This window comes from Budorcas taxicolor, chromosome 7 (assembly GCF_023091745.1).
Source record: "Budorcas taxicolor isolate Tak-1 chromosome 7, Takin1.1, whole genome shotgun sequence".
NCBI lineage: Eukaryota > Metazoa > Chordata > Mammalia > Artiodactyla > Bovidae > Budorcas > Budorcas taxicolor.
Window position 1 is genome coordinate 52,241,076 of NC_068916.1, and position 25,245 is coordinate 52,266,320.

At 45.6% G+C, this 25,245-nt stretch overlaps 2 protein-coding genes across 2 annotated transcripts in view; both read right to left on the bottom strand.

The window, feature by feature from the left end:
- The window catches only part of DIAPH1 (diaphanous related formin 1), a 116,018-nt gene extending 107,030 nt beyond the window's left edge, over positions 1-8,988 (bottom strand). Inside the window, exon 1 of the mRNA XM_052643611.1 lies at positions 8,777-8,988. Within this exon, the coding sequence (XP_052499571.1) occupies positions 8,777-8,893 (117 nt within the window). The 5' untranslated portion in view covers positions 8,894-8,988. The remainder of the gene's footprint in view (positions 1-8,776) is intronic.
- Positions 8,989-11,106: 2,118 nt separating this feature from the next.
- On the bottom strand, positions 11,107-24,148 carry HDAC3 (histone deacetylase 3). The gene is made up of 15 exons (XM_052642907.1): positions 24,044-24,148; positions 23,854-23,936; positions 22,394-22,536; positions 20,021-20,102; positions 19,834-19,890; positions 19,653-19,708; positions 19,132-19,265; positions 18,572-18,652; positions 18,118-18,191; positions 17,897-17,961; positions 16,473-16,562; positions 16,288-16,346; positions 15,943-16,022; positions 15,479-15,636; positions 11,107-11,759 (listed from the first exon to the last, which is right to left on the bottom strand). Exons 1-15 carry the CDS (start codon positions 24,096-24,098, stop codon positions 11,690-11,692), a joined length of 1,287 nt encoding a protein of 428 aa, XP_052498867.1. The 5' UTR covers positions 24,099-24,148; the 3' UTR covers positions 11,107-11,689.
- Between the last annotated feature and the right edge of the window lie 1,097 nt (positions 24,149-25,245).

The window sequence follows — 25,245 nt, forward strand, 5'->3', positions numbered from 1 at the left end:
AAGTCACTTCAGTTGTGTCCGACTCTGTGTGACCCCATAGACGGCAGCCCACCAGGCTCCCTAGTCCCTGGGATTCTCCAGGCAAGAACACTGGAGTGGGTTGCCATTTCCTTCTCCTCAGTGTAGCACTAGGGCTAAGTAAGTATAACAGACAAGTGCTATTATTATTGTTACTCTTACTGTTATTACTACTCCATGTTCTTCCGGTCTGCAATGAAGTAATTCTCCTATCTATAAAGATGCTGAACAATCATTAATATTTATAGATAGGAAGATTGGCATTATACAACCTGTAACACACTGAATACAGGAAAACAAAAGGTTTCTAACGCCACATAAGAAATGCAAATACTTTCAGGATAAATAGAATCTCAAAGGTCCCCAATCCTAAAAGAATTGGAAATGGTCTGTCTTGTCTACAGGTGAAAATTTACACCCCAAAGAAACCATGTGGAATATAACTCACATTTCCACAGTGACAAGAGGAGAATTTCAGTTAAATCTTTAAAATTTTTAGGAAAAATATCTTAGTGACTGTGATTTTAGCAGAGATTTTTGAAATATGATACAAAAAGCAAAAATAATTGATTGGACTTCAGTCCAAAAAGGAGGGGATATATTATTTGTATGGCTGATTCATTTTGCTATACAGCAGAAACTAAACAACACTGTAAAGCAAATGTACTCCAATAAAAATTAATTTAAAAAGAAAAAATTAATTGGTCTTCATCAAAACTAAACATTTTTATTTTTCAAAATATACTGTTAAGAAAATGAAAAGGCAAGTCACAGGAGGAAGTAAACATCTGTAAAACATATATCCAACAAAGGACCTGTATTTAGACTGTAATAAAAAGTTTTAAGTGGGCAAAATTTTTGAACAGATACTTCGAGGAAGATATACAGAGAGCAAGTAAACACCTGAAAAGATGCTCAACATCATTAAAGAAATGCAAATTAAAGCCACACTGAGGACTTCCCTGGGAGTCCAGTGGTAAAGAATCCACCTGCCAGTCCAGGGGAGAGGTGTTGGATTCCTGCTCAGGGAAGATTCCGCATGCCTCAGAGCAAATAGGCCCATGTGCCAAAATTACTGGAGACCCTGAAACGCAGCTACTGAGCCCACATACCTAGAGCTCATGCTCCGCAACGAGAGAAGCCCCCGCAACAAGAAGCCCATGCACAGCAGAGTAGCCCCTGCTCATAGCAACGAAAACCTGGTGCAACCAAAAAAAAAAAAGCCACACTGAGATACCATTTGTTGACTGAAAAAATACAAAAAAACAAACGCACAGCCTGAAAGCTGAAATTTATGTTTTATTCAAAGGCCTTACTGAGGACTACAGCCCGGGATGGCAGTCTCTCAGATAGCTCTGAGGGACTATTCCAAAGATGTAAGAAAGGAACCGGGATACATAGGAATTTTTGCTGGAAAAAAAAACATGAGGTTGCACATCAAAAGATTACTGCTAATCACAAAACAGATTATCTCAAGTTAATGATTTCAGGACTTTTCTGTATATGAGAAGATGTAAGAGTATGGGCTTACTCAATCATTCCTCTGATACACATCTTAACTACCTATGGCCAGTATCCTATTTCTCTCCATCCTGAATTCCACTCAGGGTGCACTGTCAGGACAGCTATAGTGACTGATGGCTTGGTGGCTGGCAACCTGTTTTTCTCCTTCCTGAATTCCCCTCAGGGTACAGCATCAGTGACCCCGACAGTGGCTGATGGCTTTATGGCCACAACATCCTTTGCTTACTGAAATGGCAGACAAATTCTGTGTTCACACTATATATACCCACTGTGCAGGTGTGCATGCGTGCTCAATAGCTCTGTGTGTTGGACTCTTTGTGACCCCGTGGACTGCAGCCTGCCAGGCTCCTATGTCCATGGAATTCTCCAGGCAAGAATACTGGAGTGGGTTGCCATTTCTTCCTTCAGGGTATCTTTCCAACCAGGGGTGGAACACACATCTCCAGTACTGGCAGGCAGATTCTTTACCACCGAGTCACCTGGGAAGCCCTCACACACTCACTAGAATGGCTAAAATTTAAGATTGATCATACGAAGAGCTGACAAGGAACCAGAACCCATACACTGCTTGTGAAACTGTAAAATGGTACAACCATTTTGGAAAATAGTTTGGCAATTTCTTGGAAAGTTAATCATAGCCGTATCATATAGCCTAGTCATTCCACTCCTAGGTATTTACAAAAGAAAAATAAAGGCGTATGCCCAGACAAAAACTTGGTACATGAATGTTCCCAGCAAAACAATAAAGAACCAAAACTGGAAACAATCCAAACAACAAAGCTCCAAAACTGAAAACAATTCAAATGTCTATACAGTAAATAAATAAATTACGGTAGGGGCTTCCCTGGTAGCTCAGTGGTAGAGAAGCTGCCTGCAGGAGACACAGGTTCGATCTCTGATCCAGGAAGATCCCACATTCAGCAGAGCAACTAAGCCAGTGCACCACAACTACTGAGGTTGTGCTCTGGAGCCTGGCAGCCACAACTATTGAGCCCAGATGCCGCAACTACAGAAGCCCGAGTACCCTGGATCCCATGCTGTGCAACAAGAGAAGGCACCACAATGGGCAACCTGTGCACCACAACTAAAGAGAAGCCTGGGCAGCAACAAAGACCCAGCACAGCCAAAACAAATAAGTAAAATTATAAAAAACTAATTATGGTAAACCCATACAATGTAATAATACTCTGCAATAAAAAAAAAAAAGAATGAGCTATTAATATAGCTAACATAAATACATTATGCTAAAAGAAACCAAAAGAAAGGGTTCATATTGTGTATAATGCCATTTATATAAGTTTCTAGAAAATACAAACAAGTCTACAGTTAAAGAAAGCAAATCAGTGGTTAGTTACCTGAGCACTGGGTCACAAGGAGGGGTGAGAAGAAGAGATTACAATGAGGCAGAAGGAACTGTTGAGGGTGTGGGATATATTCGTTATCTTGACTACGGCAATAGCTTCACAAATTGTGCACTAAATATATGTAGTTTATTATATGTTAATTATACACCAATAAAAAAAGATGGTTAGGTTTAACAGCCAGAAAGGTGAAGACCCCGAATAAAGTATGAGCTACTCTGCTGCTGCTGCGTCGCTTCAGTCGTGTCCGACTCTGCGACCCCATAGACGGCAGCCCGCCAGGCTCCCCCATCCCTGGGATTCTTCAGGCAAGAACACTGGAGTGGGTTGCCATTTCCTTCTCCAATGCATGAAAGGGAAAAGTGAAAGTGAAGTCGCTCAGTCATGTCCAACTCTTAGCGACCCCATGGACTGCCGCCCACCAGGCTCCTCCATCCACGGGATTTTCTAGGCAAGAGTGGGGTGCCATTGCCTTCTCTAGGGAGAGGGAAAAAAAAAGTTAGGGTTATCTTTTTACTTGATCCTCAAGTTCTAACATATTTTTAAAAAGGCAGCTATATGTGAGATATAAGTCTACTACCTTGGTTTTCTGTAACCTTTAGGATCAAAGACAGTTTATAAATCAATCTCTGCTGGATCCTTAAAGTATGCTAAGTCTTAAAAGAAAATGAAAATCCTATTGCTTTCAAACAGTATTACTCCTAAAACAGGGAATAAGTCACAATCAGAAACCTAGAAAAATCATCTAGGACACCATAAACTCTACCTGTATCTGCTACCCTGACAGAATGCCAAAGCAGTTACTACCTAAAGACCACTTATAATCACAACCAAGGATAAGATTTCCCATCTGCCATATAACATTGCTTCCACACACGAAGGCAATGTGTTTCTCTTAATTCAGTTCATTATGACAATTCTTTCTTGTGTTCCCTTATCCATCTCATCCCCCTTCTTGGAGGGAAGAAATTTAAGCAACTATTTAAAGGAGAAATTGATACTCCCTAATTGTCACAGAACTATGCAACATAGTCACTTTCTTCAATCTTTTCTCTCTCAGTCTCAGAGTTTCTAGCATATCTCTTCCTTTTACATGATCACTTTTCTTCCAAGATCCTGAAATTTACTAAAGGAAATGTAGAATCCAAAATCTATGCTTTTTTCCTCCTCCAGTTATTTATTCAGTTTTCAACCTACAACTGTAAGAAGGGATTGCTGCTGCACTGAGTGGGTGTTTGGGCTTGATGACATTTAAAGTCCCTTCAACTCTAAAATTTTAAGACTACCATTCATAGCAAGCTTTGATAATGAATGAAGTAAGAATCTCAAAGTTCAAAGAACAATGATTCACCCAGAGTTATCCTGTAATCAGTGGTAAAATACTGGTCTCAGTTTCCCTTTCCTTCAGTAACTTTACTCTCTTAAAAGAGTTCTTCAATTACAAAAATCATTTGGAAAAAAAGAAAAGTTGTTAAGAAAAAACAAAGCAGGTAGGTAAGAAGATATGTTCATAGTGATTAAAATATTTACTTTTCAATCTTAGCTTTGAAGTTTTAAGAAATTTTAGCATCAAAAAAAAAAGAAAAAGAACTAGAATCAGTTCTTATAGCAGCTGGGCAATATTAAAAAACAAAGAGGAAGGGAATGACAGACAGCAGTGCAGGGAGAGAGGGTTGGCACGGTCTCACCTAACCCTAATCAGGGACAACCAATCAATGGTGCTCTGCTGGTTAGCAAGAGGTGATTTTTTCCCTACTGCTTTCAAATAAAAGTGATAAAGAATAGAAGGTTCAACACAACAAAGAAAAACACAAGGTTTGTTTGAATATGGGGATGTTTTTGGTAGTCATGAATGATTTCAACTAAGACACAAAATGAGAGGAAACACCACCTGCATGTACAAACTTTGTTTCTCTACAATACCGAATATTTCTTATTAATAAACATGCTTTTAACCTGTTCTTCTAATTCACACCTTATCTTTTATGTCTCTATTACATTTCACTGAAAATATAACATTCTCCAAGAATAACTTGGCAATCCATTTACAAAATACACTGGGCACCGCAGGGGTAACAAAAGATGATTTTACCACACAAGGAATAAAATTAGTCTATTCTGACCTGTATGCCCATCAACAAAGTTAAATCATTCCTCACTTGTTACTATTTTCTTAGCTCTTTAAAATAAATTTACAACAATTTAAAACAATTTACACGTCATAAAAGTTTCAACTCTTTTTATAAAAATATCCCAACATTTAACAACTCTCTCAAGAGATTTAAATGCTGAGGCATTCCCTCAGTTTCACCTCCTGTGAAGGAGCATTTCCTTAGAGACAAGTGAAAGTAACATTATCCAGTGATCCTTGGGCTGTGTCTTTAAAGACTAGGCAGGCAGAGGGCAAATTTTTAAGGTATCATGCTGTCATCTCAAACTCTCACTAACATTTCTGTAGGTTCCTCTCCCTCTTTTCAAACTATGTAATCCCTGTGTTTATCAACTTTCAAAAAACACAAATGATGTGTATAAAGTTCTCTGCATACTCCTTGGTTTTGAGCGACCTTTTGGAACAAAGTTAGTATCTTTAAGAGGAAAGAAACATAAACAACTCCACTTCTTTTATAATCTTCACCTTTCCTAATATCTGTTTAAAATTCTGCCTAGCATCCTTCATCCTTGCTCTCATTTTGGATGGACAGGGATCTACAACTAAATGAACTTTCACTCTCACTTTGCTTTTAGAAACTGCAACATGGTAAAAATTTAACATAGGTGTCCAACAATAAACAAGATTTTAAAAATTACATACCTTGTACTGTCTTTAATCCCACACTAAGCATGTTTTACAAAGTTAGGCTCCTAGCTGAATTAAGATGCAATAGTCTTTCTTAAAACAGATCAATTCTTGATTGTATGAGAAGATATGTAGTCTACAAAATGCAGAAATGCTCTGCAGCCTCCTAACATCCTGGTTATACTTACTCCCCTTACACATATTTCAGAAATCAGTCTATCTAACACCCACGCTCATCACTGCTAAAAAGTAAGAAAACACTCTGTTCATTTAGCATTTTTATCTTCCTTTGTCTTAAGGGCTTCCAAAAGGAACTGAAATAATGCTGGACGAGGGATAAGCTCATGGCCCAGAGACAGACTGAAGAAGAAGCAAGGAATGGAACACCAGACACCCTGGCTTCACCACACACATTTGCATCTCGAAGAACCACATGTTTTAAAAAGATGATCCTCACCACTTTTTCAACTTAGGCTCCTTGTGTCCTTTCCACACAAGCTACCTCAGAGAGTAAAAAGCAAATCTTTGGTAACTTGTGAGTTCTGTATTCTCATCAGTTGATCTGCACTTAGAACCGCATAAGCTTGGAAAGGTATACAGCAGCTAAAGGGATTAGTAACTCCTCAGATGCAAACAAATAATCTTCAGGCACACTCAGTCCAAACGAGCGCAGTTTTATAAAATGTATTCTTAATGGAGTTCCCGAGGACACACACTAGAAAAGGTGGAGTAGGCGAAACCCTTTTGACTTCACTGTTAGCCTACAGTTCAAGGAAACTAAGCCATGGGTAACAAATGCAAACCAGCAATCTCGCCCACTCTACCACCCCCATACACATACACAGACACAAAGAGAAGTGGATTGCAACGCTCCTCCTAGGCTCTCATTTCCACAGAGTTCTTACATAAAAAGCAACGAGAAAGACAGACTATGGTAAAGCCTTGAGGTATGGTACAGCTGGCAGTAAAGGGGTTAAACAGCACTACTTTCCTGGAAACCTACCAATCCCTCAGCCAGGAATGCAATTCTCACTATCTGTGTGTGTACATATTTTCTAAAAATTCAGCAGATTAAGAGTTAAGAAAAACACCTCAAAAGAAAAAGAGAACTTGGTTCAGCTCCACCCTCCCTAAAGCAAATACCAACTCTGAGCCAAATCCACTCAGCATACACAAGACTCCATGGACATTCCAAAAAACAGGTGAAAAGAAGTTGAATTTCCTCAGGTATCTCACTGTTCAGCCCCAAATACTTCGCAGAATTCACAAATTAGTGAAACTCATGTTAGATACAACAAGCACACATAAAATTCCATTTAGAACTTGAAAAACATTTACAAGTCACAAAGGTCACTATAAATCAGCAAAAATAGCTGGAATTCGGGTGAGTAAGGTCAAATAGTACCCATGGAAACAAAAGCAAAACAAAAGGATACAGAAATAGAAGATACACGGGCCCTAAAGCTTAAGACTTGGCAGGAAAGCTCCCTAACTAGAGTGTCATGCTTATCCTAAAGAAACCTAGGAGAATGTTGCTTTGATCACCAGTGAGGGAAGGTTGTCACTACTATTAAACCCACATTTCTGGGGGGGGGGGGGGGGGGGGAGACAGTCACCAGATAAAAACAGGCACTGACTTGACAGCCTATAGTCACTGGATAAGACAGTCCAGAAGCACCTGTCTTGATGGAAATAGGTAGGAAGAGATGAGTCACTATTTTAAATCTGTTCAGTACTCTCCACATCTCAACCCTCCACGTCCCAAAGCAACATTATCTTCCTGTTTTCATCACTTTCTCAGTTTTCTTCCCAAACTTGTGGAGCTGCGTCAGAATGCTAATGGGTGGAGATAAGAGAAAGAGGGAAAGTTAGAAACCATTTGGTTAGTAGAAAGAAGACACCGGGGCGGCGGAGTTAACTACCTGGGAGAGACTACAAAACTAGTTAGGAAAGGTTATGAAGATCCAAGACGCCCTATCTTGGACAGCGCCTCCTATCTTTCCCTCGATAGCGTAAAAACCAACATTCAGTGTAGGCAAAGATAATAAGATACCACGGTGTTACACGAATACCAATATCCTTTCAGATTGGAAGTAACTGGCACCTGAAGAAAGCCCGACTCTTCTACAGGTCGGGAAAAAGGTTATCAGTAGCCTTGGAGCACAAGAGGTAGCGGAAGAGCTGAGGAGATTGTTATCATGAAAACGCACAGAAGACAATTATAATCAGGTACTCAAAAACTTCTGGACCTTTTTAGTCCAACTTCTTCCCCGTGGGGTAGGGTGATCACCACTCTTAAGGCAAGAAGGGCATATTCTTGAGAGAAGTTCCAATCCCCTGACAAGTGACCGATTAGCAACAGAGCAAAGAGACAGGTTCTCTGGATGGGGAAATACTGGAAAGTCAACTACCGTCATACCCAACGACCACAGGAACTGGGCAGGAACCCCTTTCTGCAGTCACAAGGACAAACGTCCAAGGGAAGAGGGAAGGTAGGGCCCAAGTCAGGTAACATTCCTGAGGGGAAGGATTATCAGGTGACACCGGACTGAGGGCCCAGAGAGGGGACTGGGCGGGAGCAAAGTTAGCAGGTGAAAGGGATCAAGCTTGGGGAAGGAAGTGACCTTTGGAGAAGCAAATAAGAAGATACCAAAAAAGGGGGGAAGGGTAATAAGAGAAAATGGACCCAGAAAAGCACTGAGGCTAGAGATAGAGAAGGCGTGTTCGGGTAACGGAGGAAGAAGAAAGGAAGTGGGGCTGAGAGGGAAGAGATAGGGCTGAGACTGTCCAGGGCTACGCGGGTAAGGGCAGAACATGAGGGCGGGGAGAAGAGGGGTGAAGAAAGCCCCGAGGTTGCCAGGGCAAGAGCCGGGTGGGACTCCGGGGATTCCCGAGGTCCCAGAGCGGTCGGAGGTCGGGCTTCGGAGCCCAGCATCGAGCAAAACGAGGAAGGGAGGCGCGGGGGCGGCTCCCTAGAAACGGGCGTGCACCCCTGGGGCCAGCTGCGGGGGGTCTCTGGGGTCCTGAGAGCGGTTAAGGGGCCAGCCTGAGGGAACCAGGTGGGAGGGACACTCACAAATTTCTTGGATTTGCCGCCGTCGCCGCCTGCCGAAGGCAGCTCGTCCGGGTTCCGGCCCTTCTTCTTGTCCCGGGTCCCGCGGCCGGGTCCCAGGCCCCCGCCGGGCGGCTCCATGTCCAGGTTTGCGTTGCTAGTGACCCCGCGCCCACGCCGCTCCCGCCCGGCAGCTCCAAGCCCGCCGCTGCCGCCGCCGCCGCCCAGCCGCTTCTCAGTCCGCCGCCGCGCCCCGCCTCATTAGCATGCCGGGCTGCGCGCGCCTCATGAATATACAACGGCGACGCCTCGCTCCCGCCCGCCTGCCCCACTTCCGCCCGGACCCGCAGCCCCTACCAACGGGGGAAGGGAGAGGGTGGAGGAAAGCCGCGGAAGCGCACTACCTGCCTGGCGGGCCTAACCATTTGGACTCACGTTGGGGGGGGGGGGGGGGGGGGGTGGTTGGTGAGTGGGCGGTGTAACTCTCTGGGACAGCGCCGCCTGCCGGTTGGAGCGGCGCAGGCCTCCCTGCTCCCACGCAGTGCCCACGTGGCTGTGAAGCCTGGACCCTCTCACACCCCAGAGTGTGATATTATTATCTGAACAAAAAAAATTGCATGAGAGAGACTTATCCTGGCAGAAAATTTAGTGCCAAGCTTTCCCGGATAATAGTTTTAATGTGTTCAATACCCACGGAGCACACGAAAAAATAAAGTGATAGCTACCATTTATGTGCCAAGAACAGAGCTTGGTTCAGGGCCAGTGCTAGAGCAAACTCTACCTGCTCTGGAGTTCAATTACCTAGTTCTAAATTCCAGGTCTACTACGTTCCATGTTCCTAATCTGGGAAAACTAGTTATTTCCACTGCTGTGCCTGAAACTTAATAATAGTTAACCATTTACCATACACTTGTTCTATGCCAGACCCTTTGCAAAAACACGACGTGTATTTTCTTACTGAATCTCCACAATGGCATGTGACAGATTCCACTAGTCTCACCATTTTAAGGACAGGAAATCTGTACAATGACAATTGAAGTGACTTACCCAAGGACACATAATTGACCAAAAAAAATAAAACCAGGTTGGTCTGATTGCCAAGCCCTGGGTTTAAAAAGGATTCCCTACTGACATGAAGAACTGACTCAGTTCTTTCTTTTCATGAAGAAAAGACCCTGATGCTGGGAGAAAAGAAAAGACCCTGATGCTGGGAAAAACTGAAGGCAGGAGAAGGGGATGACAGAAGATGAGATGGTTGGATGGCATTACTGACTCGATTAACATGAGTTTGAGTAGGCTCTGGAGTTGGTGATGGACAGGGATGCTGCAGTCCATGGGGTCCCAAAGAGTTGGACACGACTGAGCAACTGAACTCAACTGAATTAACATAACCCAAACTGAGTGAAAAGAACAGGCATTCTCCAAAAGTGTGTTCTTTGCTCTACTCGCTTGATTCTTCCCTCACCAATTTCCTCTATTCTCCCAAATACATCTGGTCCTTTGTGTGAACAGCATGTGGCACCCAGTAGGCCTTCAAACTCTGGACTTAATTATCTTGCTCACAACCAGCAAAAGACTTCAACTGCATGTTCCTGGAGGACAGCCAGTGACTCACTAGGGAGCCGCCAGCGCTCAATCTAGGGTCTGGTATGTTACAAGGAGTCTGCCAAAACTGCTGGCTCCTAAATCTGACCTTCAGCTTTTACCTTTCACTTTCTAATTGCCTGACGGAAAGTTGCATAGGACTGCCCAGCCCACACTTTAAACTCAATTTGTCCAAAACAGTCCCAAATAGCTACTTACTTTCTAAGCTAGAGTGTTGAGAAACAGACGGGATCAAAGCAGGGAAAGAGTGATCCAGGTATTACTCTTCTTTCCGATACCATTGTCTACATCTGATAAACCATTTCTCTTCCTTCCTACTGGACTGTAAACTCCAGGGAAGAGTCCATATTTGTGGCTACTATAGTATCCAGCATCATTCTTCACATAAACAATGAAGATAATGAGCAACTGCTTATATCAGGCACTGTGTTAAGTACCTGACATGTTTTCTCAGTGTACCTTAACTAGCATCACCAATCCAAACACCCAGGACTAAAAACCTGAAGTCATCCTCTATTCCCTCTTTTAAGCTACTAACCTTCCCAGGTTTGTCTAACTCTTAATTAAAATGCTGTATTAATGCCCTATATATATGTAAGTAAGATAATCCATGTAGAATCCATATGCACAGGTAGTAAGGTAAGTGTTAACTATGTTAACTATGATTTTTCTTATATATATCATCATCCCATTTCCTCCCTTCATATACATGCAGCTAGTAAAAGGAATATTCCTAGAAAGGCAAAAGGTACAAAAAATACCAACTTGGTTTATTGGATAAAAAGAGTGGTAAAATGGACATAAAACCAAAAGTCAGAACAAGACAATTTCACATCCTCCCCCATCTCAAAACCATACTTCCCATCATCTGGGTTAGGACGTTAAGGAGCCAGAGCCCTCTAAAATCCTTTACTCTTCACCTGCACTGGAAGCAAGGCCTGTGGTAGGAGAACCCAGGAGAGGAAGAGATCAAAGGCAACCTTACTCCTGTCTGCCCCTTCACTCCTAAAGTCTCTGGGTTGGAGGGAAGTAGGGAAGGAATAAGCGAGCCAAAAGGGCTAGGACTGGCCTCTAGAGCCCAAGCCCAGGCTGTCCTAGAGATGGCTATCCTTGTCCCTATTCAATCCTTAATAGGTACCATTTTTAGGCCTTGAGGGTGAGAAGAAAGGGGCTAGTTGGTTCAAGAACCAGATGTGGTCTCCAAACCCTCCCCCAGGGTTGGTAAAAGCTCTGAAAGTAACCTGACCAGGGGTGGGAGAACCACACTTTTTCCCTCCCACCCAACCAAGAGGTAAAAGGGAATTCCTGGGGACACAGCAAGCCCAGCTCCCCTTAAATCTCCACGTCGCTTTCCTTGTCGTTGTCATGATCCCCATCATAGAATTCGTTGGGCGCCTCTGGCCTACAAAGCAAGGGAAGAGAGAAAGAGAGGTCAGGCTCCCACTCTTCCAGTTCCATCTTCTCCCACGTAGGCACCCTGTCTGGAGCCACTTCTCAGGCCCCCACTGTCAGGGAAGCACACCTCTCCTTCTGTTGGTAGAGACTGCTTACTATTCATTCATCCACTCACGCAGTCAATAAACATCTACTGACAGACTACTCTGTGCCAGACACTGTCATAAGCCTTAGCGAGAGAATAAACCGGATGACATTTCTGCCGATCCTCAAAAAACTTTACCTAATAAATGAGACTGACAATAACTAACAAAGTAAAAACAAGAACACAGTAATTTCAGATGGTGGAAAGCACTATGAATAAAATGAAATAAAGGGATGTGACTAAGAGTTATGGGAGGAAAAGGGTAAAATTTCAGACAGGATTATTAGGAACAGTTGTTCTGACAAGGTAAGAACTGAAGACTAAGAAGCTGGACAGGCAAATATCTCAGGGAGACCATGTCAAGCTGTTAAAAAACCAAGTACAGAAGTTATAAGGTTATAAGGAAGACAGGTGAGAGAAGTGAGAGAAGGCGGTCAAGACAGCTAGAAGAGAGAGAGTCATCAGAAATGAGACCAGGGAAGAGGGTAAGGGCCAGCATGCAGGGCCTTATAAAGTCATCGTCAGAAATTTGGACTTTCTTCTAAATGCAGTGGAAAGGAGCACTTTTAGTAGAGGAGTGACATACTGTAAACCTGTATGTAGTGGGTGAAGGGACATGAAAGTAATACAAGGCCCAATATGTACCCAATTCTGATTTCTTTTTGGAAAACTATTCTCTGGAAGAATAAATAACTAAGGTATCTTGCCCACAGCTGTTAACTGAGAAAGAAGGGAAAAAGTCATCAAAGAGAAGTTGGGAAACAAAATCAGGAAAGGCTCCCTCTGCCTGGAGAGCAAAGTCTCAGTTACCTCTAAGTGTGCAAGGGTTAAAGGTGAGGAACCAGAGACTCGGGTTTGAATCTCAGCCCTGGTATTTAACTAGCTGTAAGAACTTCGGAAAGCTACTTAACCTCTCTGAACCTTAGATTCCTCTCCTGTTAATTTAAGAATAGCACCTCTCAGGGTTGTCCGATGGCAAGAGAATGATGACATGATGGCATTGTATCATGTATAATTTAATATATATATCATATCCTATATAGCTGATATGCTACAAGTATCAAAGACAAGGAAGTCAGTGGGTAGTCCAACAGTAACAGGGCTTAAGACAGGAAGAGGCCAGAGGCTTCTGCTGGCTGTTGAGAACAGGCTGTATAATGCAGAGACAAGGCCCAGATACCAGCCTGAAATCACAGATGAAAAAAACAAACTTTTCCAAAAGGAAGAAACTGAAAAACAAATTTTTAAGATCAATTTCCAAAAGTCAAACCTCAAAGAACTGGAGAAGCTGAGATGGAGATGAGGGGTCAAAAAGGATCCCTGAGGCCAGATGTTCAGATACATCCTCAACCAAGAGAGGAAATGAAGGGGTACACATGGAGGAGGAGGGGTGGAGTGGTCCCAAGAGTCTAAGCTGTAAAGCCCAGGTCCAGCAGAGAGATCTGGAAGTATGAACTATTAAGACAGAGAGAAAATTCTGGAAAAGACTGAGAAGCTCATCAGACTCTGCAGCAGAGTCAACTCAGACTTCTTAACAGTGCGTGGGAGCAGGACCAGGTGTCCTGCAAACATCCAGCTGTGGTTATCCCCAGTCACATAAGGAAATCTGTTCTCTATTAAATACATCTGTTTCTGCACTTCTGGGTTCTCTTGTCTTTTTCCTTTTTTCAGAAAAGCTTGTTTCAGCTTTTGTGGTTTTTTTAAAGTCTATTCTGGTTTTTTCCTCTAATTCAGTGCATCTGTAAATATTTTAATAGGTATCTCAGGAAGGTAAAGATATTTAAAAAGACACACATACACACAATACAACTATCACACCTGAAAAAATTAAGAGAGGAAAGAAATCTAAGGGCCTTACAACAGCAGTATATGTGCAGTGACCTGTCCAGCTTGGAATCTGGAAGGAGTCAGTAAAATGTTGGCAAGAATATAAACTGTTATAGACTGTCTGAAAGGCAATTTGGCAACAAATAAAAAAAACTTTACTGCACACAGCCTTTGACCTAGCAACAACAAGTCCAGTAATCTAACCCATTCAAGCACTCAAAGATGTATATTTACAGGGATTCACTGCTACACTCTTTGTAACAGTGAAAAAAACAGGAAATAATGAAAATGCCTGTCAACGGCACTTGGTTAAACTATGCTATGTCCACACAATGGAATATCATACAACTAATTAAATAATGAAGCAAAATAATAATAATGAAGCAGATTTTTATATATATTGGCACAGAAAGATACACTGGTTAAAAAAAAAACTTGGAAATTGTAGAACATGTACAGAATGATCCAACTTTTATTAAAAAAAAAACTGCACAACACTGAAAATGAGTGTATGTGTGCCCTTGTGTTTATACATAAATGTTGAACAGTGCAATTGTAATCTACAGAAATTGGAACATGGACTTAGAACTGGACACGGAACATGAAACTTAGAACTGGACATGGAACAACAGACTGGTTCCAAATAGGAAAAGGAGTGCGTCAAGGCTGTATATTGTTACCCTGCTTATTTTACTTATCTGCAGAGTACATCGTGAGAAACACTGGGCTGGATGAAGCACAAGCTGGAATCAAGATTGCCAGGAGAAATATCAATAACCTCAGACATGCAGATGACACCACCCTTATGACAGAAAGTGAAGAAGAACTAAAGAGCCTCTTGATGAAAGTGAAAGAGGAGAGTGAAAAGTTGGCTTAAAGCTCAACATTCAGAAAACTAAGATCATGGCATCCAAGCCCATCACTTCATGGCAAATACATGGGGAAACAGTGGAAACAGTGACAGACTTTATTTTGAGGGAGCTCCAAAATCACTTCAGATGGTGACTGTAGCCATGAAATTAAAAGACGCTTACTCCTTGGAAGAAAAGTTATGACCAACCTAGACAACATATTAAAAAGCAGAAACATTATTTTGTCAACAAAGGTCCGTCTAGTCAAGGCTACGGTTTTTCCAGTAGTCATGTATGGATGTGAGAGTTGGACTATAAAGAAAGCTGAGTGCAGAAGAATTGATGCTTTTGAACTGTGGTGTTGGAGAAGAGTCTTGAGAGTCCCTTGGACTGCAAGGAGATCCAACCAGTCCATCCTAAAGGAAATCAGTCCTGAATATTCATTGGAAGGACTGATGTTGAAGCTGAAACTCCAATACTTTGGCCAACTGATGTGAAGAGCTGACTCATTGGAAAAGACCCTGATGCTGGGAAGGATTGAAGGCTAGAGGAGAAGGGGATGACAGAGGATGAGATGGTTGGATGGCATCACCGACTCAATGGACATGTGTTTGAGTAAACTCCAGGAGTTGGTGATGGACAGGGAGGCCTGGTGTGCTGCAGTCCATAGGGTCACAAAGAGTCAGACACAACTGAGCGACTGAACTGAACTGAAAAGTTTTACAATAAATGTATGTCACTTACATCATTAAATCAGGGGAAAAAAAAAAAAGTATGGGATGGTTGTATACTGAAGAAGGTAAACTGAGGACAATTAGACTAATGCTGTCTAACTTACTTTTTCCCTCTTAACTTCCCCCAAAACTTGCCGGAATTCCCTGCTCTTAGGACCCTGCTCCAGACCTGCTGTAGTTTTCCTCAGGACCCCTCTCCTCCGCATCAGCCTCATCAGTCCTATCGTAGGTTAGGAGGTCTGCCGGCACATCGTGAATCTGGACGCTAGGTGCATGGTTCAGCATCTTCAGGTTTTCAAAGATTGTCTGGCGGATCTGGTCCAGATACTGGTTGGGGATGAGGAATAGACAATAAGCAGCTCCCAGTGACTCCCAGGATGTCAATGCTTGTAGCTGCCTTTTGTCCCTGCAGTCCTAGTTTCAGTCCCATTTTGCATCTTAGTTTGAATCCCCCAGCTGGTAACTGTCCCTCCTTCCAACCCTGACTGCCTGTGCTTTCACCGGGGCTGCCTCCTAGCTGATAACAGAGATAGTGATGGCTGAGATTCTCTTCCCTGGTTTCTCTGATTTCCCACATCCTGGACCTTTCCTGGGCTCCTCCACCCTTGTGCTCAGCTTCTCCAAGCTGCTGACCTGGCGTGAATTCTGATTCTCGATGCGGGTGCTGACATCCGGATGGAGCGTGAAGTCCGGGGCAAAGTACTCGAAGTATTCTTGGGGAAAAAGGAGGAGACATGATGGCTCAAATAGACACAGGCAGGTCCCAAGAGTTGCCTATCTCTTTCCTTTCCATCCAAAACCCCTACATAACATCTGCTCAACCTTTTCCCCTCTCTAGGCCCAGGGGTTTAGTTTGCAGAACTCTGATAAAGTCAAACTTCCCATCCACTTTCAAACCAGGCCATTCTATGGTCTTGTGAGAATGGCCTTCTTGCTGTGGGGGCATGGTCCCCCTTGCGTGTGTGGGATGGTCCTTACCGCTATAGGGAAGCTCTTCACTAATGGCCTCTTCTACCAGCAGTGATGTCTCATATGTCCTGAAACAAACCAGCAGAGCAAGGCAGGCTGAGTGAGTGGGGTGAAAGGTCCACTGGCCATCTCTCAGGGAGAGCCCCTAGCTCACACTGTATAAGGGAGAGGAGGAAAAATGGGGGCATGCTCACCAGCAGCGGGCAACATTCCGGACAGTGTAGCCACCACCACCTAGCACCAGTAGAGGGATATTGAAGCTCTTGACATATTCAACGCATTCCCTGTTAAAAGAAACCAGAGGAATGGGTGGAGGAAGTTACCAAAAGCCAGAGAACACACTTCTAGAGGCTAACTGGAAAGGGGCACAAGGAAACTAGAAATGTTCTGTATCTTGACCTTGGTAGTGAAAATCATTGAGTTATATCTCTGAGATATGCGCACTTTATTGCCGGCACGTTGCGTCTCAGTGAAATTTAAAACAAAGTGCACTCTCACCTCTGTCCTGCTCAGCACCCACCCTAGCAACGCACCTGTTAATCAACTAGTCTCACCAATGTACCAGCAAGTGCTGTCAGTTTAGCCACCAAAATATAACTCACATCACCTACCTCTCTCCACCGCCACCTCCTCCAACTTAGCCTCCTATCTAAGACAACACCAAGAGCTCCCTAACTAGTCGTCCCACTTCCACTCCTGTGTGCCCAGCCCCACCCCAAACCTTTCTCCATTCAGCCCTCAGAGTAGTTGGCTTTTTTTCAGCGGTGCCACAAGGCATGTGAGATCTTACTTCCCCAACCAGGGACCAAGCCCATGTCTCCTGCAGAGGAAGTGCAGAGTCCTAACCACTGAACTGACAGGGAAGTCTTGAGCAGTCACTTTAAAATTCAAGCTGGATCATGTCACTTCCCTGCTTAAAACCTGTCAACAGTTTCCCAACACATCTGAAATATAATCCAGACTCCTTAGCAAGGTCTAAAGGCTCTGCATGACCCCAATGCTGCCGACTTCTCAGACATCACCTCAAACCACCTCCAGCCTGCTCTCTGTGTCCCACCTGACTGGTTTTACTTCATCTCCTCCACGATACCCCTCTGCCCTGTCTCAGCGTGTCTGCATGCGCTCTTCTCACCGCTGGGGATGGACCTCTCTCTGTTTTTCTTATGGCTCACTCCTTTTAGGCTCCAGGTCTCAGCTCAGAATTTTGGAAAATTCTTTCCAAATCATGGTATCTAAAGTAGTTTCTCCACTGTTATCCCATATCTTAGCTTTCTATCTTTTTCTTCCATAGAATTTATAACAATCTACCTATCTTGTTTGCTTACTTATAGTTTTGCCTGTTTCCTAGGCTGAACTGTAAACTCCATGGGAGTTTTCTGACTGCTTCCCCATCTCCTAGTACAATGCCTGGAACACAACAAGTGCTTAGCAAAAACCTAATGTGAATGTTGCCAACTGGGGAACACTGCTCAAGATGACATTTCTGGTTCAAAGTACAACATGTAGCTACTTTTCAGTCCCAAAAGGAGGTGAGGCCTGTTTCCCAGCTACCCGTTCCATGTTTTGAAGCCCAGGGCCACTTGAAAACCTGGAGGAGTGGAAGGAGAGCAGTTCTCACCCGTGTCCTCGAATGCTGAGGTTGAAGCAGCCCAATCGATCACAGCCCAGAGAGTCAGCTCCACACTGCAAAAATCAAAACCCCAGGTGGCTGCAGTGAGAGAACTACTCAGAATGTCACCGATGTCCTTCACTTCCCTTCCCCCACCAGCCTAGGGATTCTCCTCTTTCCTGCTCTCTTCCCGTAAGCCTGAGTGCCTAAGGAAGCACGGACAGTATTACCTGGAGCACAATGCACGTGGGTTGGTAGAAGTCCACCACCTGGTTGATAACTGGCTGGAAAAGGTGCTTGTAACCTGGGAGAGGGCCAAAGATGGGCACCTGGCACCCCAAGGGGATGGGGAGACAGGGAACAAAAGGAAAAAGGGGGTTCAGAGAGCATGTAGCCCAGGAAAAGGGCAACCCAAAGGGACCACTATTGGTTCCAAACTTCTAGGTGGGGAAGTTCATGAGACTTCTGGAGGGACTGATGGAAGCTAATGACCTTTTTCCCAGAAAAATGCACATACACACAATATGTTGCATACAATTTCCAGGGAGTTCATGGTCCCTCTGAAGGCCATTCATCCTGAAGGACACCTGGCCCAACGGTAGACAATACCAGGTAGAAGAGGTTAACTCAAGGAGGGAGAGAGAGAAGGAGCCTAGTGAGCAGAGAGAAGACTTTAGTACGTACTCTGGTCATCAATGCCGTCCCGCAGGGGTACGTTGAGGCAGTAGTAGCGGCCACTCTCTGCTCCAACTTCATACATGTCACCTGTGGGGGAGAGGGGGGTGGGGGTGCCAGCTGCTTCAACCCCACCATGTACTCTGAGGGCCTCTCACTCCATCTGTGTATGTCCGCCACACACGCCCTCAAACCACTAAGTCTCTTGCAGCTTGCATTCATTCAACAGATACTCTTGGAGGGCCTACTATGAGCCAAGCTGTGAACTAGGTATGGGGATACAGCAGGGAAAAGAACTAACGAAATAAATGAAATCCCACCAAGCTCATATTCTTGGGAGGTAGGCATGATTAGGTGGGAGACAGTAAACAAAACAAAACCCCACAATAAATTCAAACAGCAATCAGTGCTTGAAAAGAAAAAAGCAGAGTGATGTGACAGGGTAACAGGGTGATCAGGGAAGGTTTCTCCAAGGAGGGGCCACCTGAACTGAGACCTGAGCTTGCGGAGGAGGCAGTCATGGTAAGAGCTGAGGAGTATGAAGGGGACAGGCATTCCTATTTCCATACCTGTGCCAGGGAAGAAGTAGTTTCCGTATTTGTGGAAAGATACTGTCATGACTCGGTCAGTGAGGTAGAAGGCTTCCTGAACCCCGTCGCCGTGGTGGATGTCAATATCAATGTAGAGCACCCGAGGGTGGTACCTGGGGTGAAGGCAAAGCCAGCGTCTGAGGCAGAGGTGAACCCCAGTAGGAAAAGCCCCCAACCCACTCCTCCCAAACACAAGGCCAGAAATTATGAAGAGTCTACTTTGGCCCAAGTCACCTGAAACCTAATACCACCAGTTCCCTAAGGGCAACCCTGGGGCTCCAGCCTGGAGGCAGGGACAGGAGAGGGATGTGCAGAGAAGGCTGAAATGTGAGCAGGCAGCGGGGAATCTGCAGCAGAGCACAGGAAGAGGCAGCCTGAGAAAAGCATCAAGAACTTGGGAGAAGCTAGTGTGGGGCTGGAGGTCAGGGTCAGGGCCAGGGCACTCTCAGACCTCAGCCAAGAGCCTCGTAAGTGGCCCCATCTCCTCCCGGGCTACTTACTTGAGCAGCTCCAGGATGCCAATCACAATGTCATTAACATAGCAGAAGCCAGAAGCCTATGGTAAGATAGTATAGTGGTATTACAAAGAGGAACAATTCCTCCACCCAGCTGCCCCCCGACTGCCATCCTGACCTCCTACCCTAGCGGAGCTGCTGTCTCCCCCATTACCTCCTCACTCACCTCAAACTTCTTGGCGTGGTGCAGACCACCAGCCCAGTTAATGGCAATATCACAGATCTGAAAGACAAACGCCCAACTCATAGTCCTTCTCCTGCCCACCCCCAAAGCTGGGAGCTCAGGATCATGGTTAAGGCCTTGGATTCAGGGACCCACAGGAAAGGGGAAACAGGACTCGGGGTACAGCTACCTTGTTGTTCAGCTGGGTTGCTCCTTGCAGAGATGCGCCTGTGTAACGGGAGCAGAACTCAAACAGCCCAGGAAACACGGGGCTGCAGGAAGAAGAGCAAGTCGGAGCCCTTTTTCCTCTGTCCACTTCCTTCCTTCACCTTTCTCCCCAGCCCAGAGCCCCGTAGTCTCCTTTCTTCAGTAACCCCGTCTGCCCCTCCTACATACATACCCAAGTTATCTGCAAATTTATTCAACAAATATTTTGGACGAAACCACATACTGAAACTTGTTCAAGGCACTGGATGGGAAGTAGAGAAGCGCAGTGACAGTAGTGCTAATTGCACCAAGAGCATTCACAGGGCCCAAGGCTGTGGCCTAAGGGTGGACTTTACATTCCCAGACCTATAAAGCGAACTCAAAACTAGCAGGAGCAATAACACAAAAAACAAGAAAGCTCCCAAGACAGCATGTGCCTGAACAACCCAACAAGCAGGGCAGTGTGTGCGGGACAGACCTCTGGGGCTGGTGTGGTCAAGAAAGCCTTCATGGCATGAAGCTTTGTGGTGGCTTGAAGGCTGCGAAGGCCCTGGAGAGGCTGACTGGAGAACAAAGGGTATTCTGAGAAGACACCCTGTGCAGCAGAGATGTGGGGATAAGGTTGGGAAGGTGCTCAATGCCAGCCTAAGGAGTCGACCTCAATCCTCCAGCCGAGGCTGCTTCTATTGGTAGGCTCTTCAGGGAAACCAATTGGTGTAGTGTTTAAAAACCTAGCCTCTGGACCTGAATCCTGCCACTGCCACTGTTCAGGCTAAGTTATCAAAATCTCCTCAAATTTCAATGTATGTACTTGATGCTTACCATCATGAAAAGGACTATTACATCCCAGGGTTGGCGTAAGAATTAAGTAGATATACCAGTAATCCTCAGCACAGCAGAGTAAATTACTCAAGAAACTGTAGCTGTTGTAGGAAACTACAGGATCAACAGCCTCATTTCTTCAAAAAATAAATTCAAGGAATTCCCTGGCAATCTAATGGTTAGGACTCCATGTTTTCACTGCTGGGGGCCTGGGTTCAATCCCTGGTCAGGGAACTAAGATCCTACAAGCCCAGGCATGGCAAAAATAAATAAATAAATTCAAGGGTGAGAAGGAAACATTAAGGATTAAAAGTCTTATGAGATGGAGTGTGGACCTTGTTTAAATCCTAATTTAAATAAATCAACTGCAAAAAAGAAAAAAATGTGAGACAATTGGAGAAATTTAAGTACTGACTGCATATTTGATGATATGAATTACTGTTGATTTTTCAGGTGTGATGAATACTATGCATTTTTTTAAAGAGTATCATTTGGAGATATATAGTAACATATTTATAGGCAAAAGGGAGTGACATCTCAAATTAGCTTTAAAATAACCTAACGTGTAGGGACACAGATGAAGCAAGATTAGCCATCTGGTCTAAGTGCTGCAGCTGGGTGATGGATAGATGGGGGTTCACTGTATTTCTACTTGCAGAAGTGTTTAAAATTTTTTCTAATAAATAAAAAGTTTAAAAATGAATGGAGCAGATGGCAGCTGTTGTGGTCACTATCTTTTAGTGGATGCAGACTAGAATGGAAGCAAGGATCATGGCTATCTTTGTTGGCCACCTTTTCCCCACAAGACCTAACTCTGAGCTGACTTCTCATATGAAATAAGCTCGACATAAACGTGATTGTACCTAACACTCTCTTGCTTTTTAAAACCCTCCAATGACTTCTCCCTACCCTAGAAGTTAAAAATCCCAATTCATAATAGGGCTGTTTATTTTTTAAAGGCCCTACCTATCTCTTTAGACACAATTCAGATCACTTTTCAGATATTGTGGGTGGCCTTTTTTCTGTTCCTTAAATAAGTCACACTCTGTCCTGATGCAGACCTTTAGGGCATGTTGTCCCGACTTCCCATTCCTCCCCTCATTCTCCATCCTCCCAACTATCTTTCACCTAATTACATCCTACTTTCTTTAGAACTCAGCCCAATCTTCATTACTTCCTCTAGGAAGCCACCATTGACCCGCCCCAGCCCAGGCTAGATAATTCTCCCATGTCTGCCCTCTCTTAGTCTGTCATGTACCTCTCTTCTAGAGGACTTAGCACAAGGGCTATATTAAAATTGTGTTGGTATTATTTATCATTGTATCCCTAGCACTTAGCATAGGGCCTGGCCTAGAGCCAATAACCAATCAATATTTGTTGAATAAGCAAATGAGTAAATGATGATTCATTGACAAGTATTCCCCGCCCCCCCTACATATCTTCCCACTGCTGCCATAAGACCTCACTTGAGTATTCTCACTGAAATGCCTGGCATCAAGGTGCCTGGCATCAAAGGTCCCAGTTCTCCCCTTACCAGTCATCACCCACATTGAAGGCATTAAGGCTCTTGGTAAAGCCTTGCATATTGGTGGGGCTGACTCTCTGCAGGAAGTCAATGTAGTCCTCAGAGTGGAAGCGGCACATGTCATGTTGGGAGGCCTGGTAAGGCTTGAAGACCTTGAGAGGGAAACACAAGATAAAGTCAGGCAGGGTCAGTCCTACTCACCCAGCTGAAACTGACCACACTGAGCCCAGCACTGGGGACTGTCTAAAACCACACACAGCAGTCCCCTTGTCCCTCCCCTCCAATCCTTGTTATTCTATGAGACAAAGATCCGTGAAGAAGAAAGACTCTGATTAGCTTGGGAGTTTCTTATGATCAAGCCCTCTGAAGACCACTGGGCCTGTCTTTTCCTTCATACCTCCAGCCCAGCCTTTTCTCCCTTCTCAAACCTTAACTCCCTTCACCTGCCCTGTTCCCTGGATCTCCTATTCCTGATTCTCTTCATACTCATTTCCCCTGGGTGCTGACTCTGTCCTCTCTCTCCTCTGAGTTCTTCTTAATTTTGAAATGAAATAATATGGGACACAAAACAACCTTCTAATTAAAACTCAAGATGCTAAGCCAGAGATTTATTATCTCTTGAGAGGGTCACACACTTTAGAAACTGGACAAGAGCAAAAAATTTTCTCTCCCCAGAAAATGCTCATAGGCACACATAGGCAAACAATTTCAAGAGTCAGAGATTCAGGCATTAACATCACCTCAGTCATTTCTATGATCAATTCACTAGTCTGTGGCTCAGCACAAGCAGTGGACACTCATTCATACTGCTGGCTAATCCCCTTTGCGATCCATAAGGGCCGTATGTTATGATCACATATCACACTGCTATAAATTCCAAGCCAGGGACAGACAGGATGTGTATACAGGGGGAGATAGAGGGATGAGTAGTAATTAAGTGGAACTCTGTGTGTGGGCGGGGGTATTCTAGATTGAAAAGGGAATATCCAGGACACCTCCTACTGTCCTCCACACACATACACATTTACACACAGGGCTGCAAAGTCCTCCCTAGAACTCTAGCTTGGCGGTGGAGAGAGGTGGAAGAGGAAAAGGGGTGGGAAATGAGGGTAAACCTCATATCCAGATACACTGAGCCAGCCGCTTTCCCTTCTCTGAGGCCACAGAACTGTCCTAAGATTCAAGGGAGGGAAATACTCTGTGTCTGCAAACCAGCTCCACTCCACTCTAACCGTAGGCCAAAGTTTGGTCCACTTAAGGTCAAAAGGTGGCCGACCTAAAAACTAACTTTCATTATGTCAGTGGATGCATCCACCAACACTCTGCATATGGGGGTGCTCCTTGTTCCTTCTATCCACCTCCCCCCTGCCAGGGGTGGGTCACTCTTGATGCATTCAGTGCAGCCTACCTATCCCTAAGGCCGCAGCTCGTCCCCACCCTCAATCCCCAGGAGAAGCCGTGAGACTCACGATCATCTTCTTATAGAGGCCGTAGTGCAGGACCAGACTATGAGTCAATGCCAAGCGATGAGGCTTCATAGGGTGACCAGCCCCTGGGGGTGCGAGAAGAGAGTTCGTCAGTACCCATCCCTGGAGTTGTAGGCCCGGCTTCGAAACCTCCGCGTCCCGAAATCCCTCGCGTGCAATGTTGCTCTCTCACCGTAGTGGAAGTTGCCCACGTCGGGGTCGTAGAAATAGGCCACAGTCTTGGCCATGGTGCCGGCGGGACCAGGCCCCGCACCTCCGCCGCCAGCCTGGCCGCCTGCCCCACCCCCGGCCTTGCGTGCTGCGTAAGCACGCTGCCTGCCTCTGCAGAACCAGGAAACCCAAGCCCGACTCCCGTAGACCACGCCCAGGCCACGCCTCCTGCGGAGTTCTGCCCTCGGCTTGCTCCGCCCTTCTAGGTCTGGGGCGTGAGAGTCTGGGCTTGGCCGGAGGACAGTAGCATTGGTCCTAGGATGACAGGGCCATTTCCTTCCCGGCGGGGGTCAAATCCTCGGGAAGCCGAGCCATCCTGTCCAGCTACCTGTCCCAAGCGGGGCGCAGGCCGTGTCGCCTCTCTAGGAGGCTCCGGAGAACCGGCCACGCTGACCCTCTCAGGTGCAGAAAGCAAGCTTCCCCCGGCCCGCTGGGGAAGATTCCCAGCTACACATCCAGCCCGGGCATCTGAGGGCTGGAGCCAAGCCAGGCGTGCCCGATAGACCGGTGGAGAGCGCTCTCGCCTGACTGCCCGTCCTCCTCACCCGGACCCAGACTCGGCACCGCACCGTCACCGGGCGGCAGTGGGGGGGCTGCGCAGTCACGCGCGCACCACACTTGCGCTCAGAAGCGCGCAAGGCTCTCTCTCTCCGCCCCGCACACCTGGGCTCCGCCCCCTGGTCCCCGGCCGGCGGTCGAAGGCTTTGGGGGACCCAGAGCGGCTGCGGCAGCGCCCCCCTTCTCCTTCCCTTTCCACGGCTGGAGTTGTCCGGAGCCTGTCGCCGGTCCCAACCAGCCCTCATCCCTTTCCATCCTTCCCTCCCCCCACCCCTGCCGCGGCACGGGTATCTGCAGCCGCAGCCCGGAGCCCTTGAGGCGGCGAAGGGGGGAGGGGAAGGAAGCAAGGGATGAGCGCCGGGAGGGCGTCGGGGGCCCTGAGCCGGACTAGGACGCCCCTGGAACCGGAGCCGGAGCCGGAGCCAGAACCAAACCACCGGTACCGGGTGGGCCAGGTGGTCAGGACGGGAGAACCCGAAAGGCGGGAGGGGGTGTGTGTGAGACAGTACAAGAAGGGGAAGGGGCTGCGGAGGCCTGACTCAGGCCCGCGCAGAAGAGATGTGGACGCTGACTCAGGCACTATCCTTGTGCCGGCCACCTGAGAAT

Excerpts from the sequence above, each read along its gene's own strand:
- HDAC3 (XM_052642907.1), bottom strand. The coding sequence starts at position 24,098 with ATGGCCAAGACTGTGGCCTATTTCTACGACCCCGACGTGGGCAACTTC. Across the intron at positions 19,709-19,833 it reads ACCACGCCAAGAAGTTTGAG|GCTTCTGGCTTCTGCTATGT; the intron begins GTGAGTGAGGAG and ends ATCTTACCATAG. Across the intron at positions 19,266-19,652 it reads GGCATCCTGGAGCTGCTCAA|GTACCACCCTCGGGTGCTCT; the intron begins GTAAGTAGCCCG and ends CCTTCACCCCAG.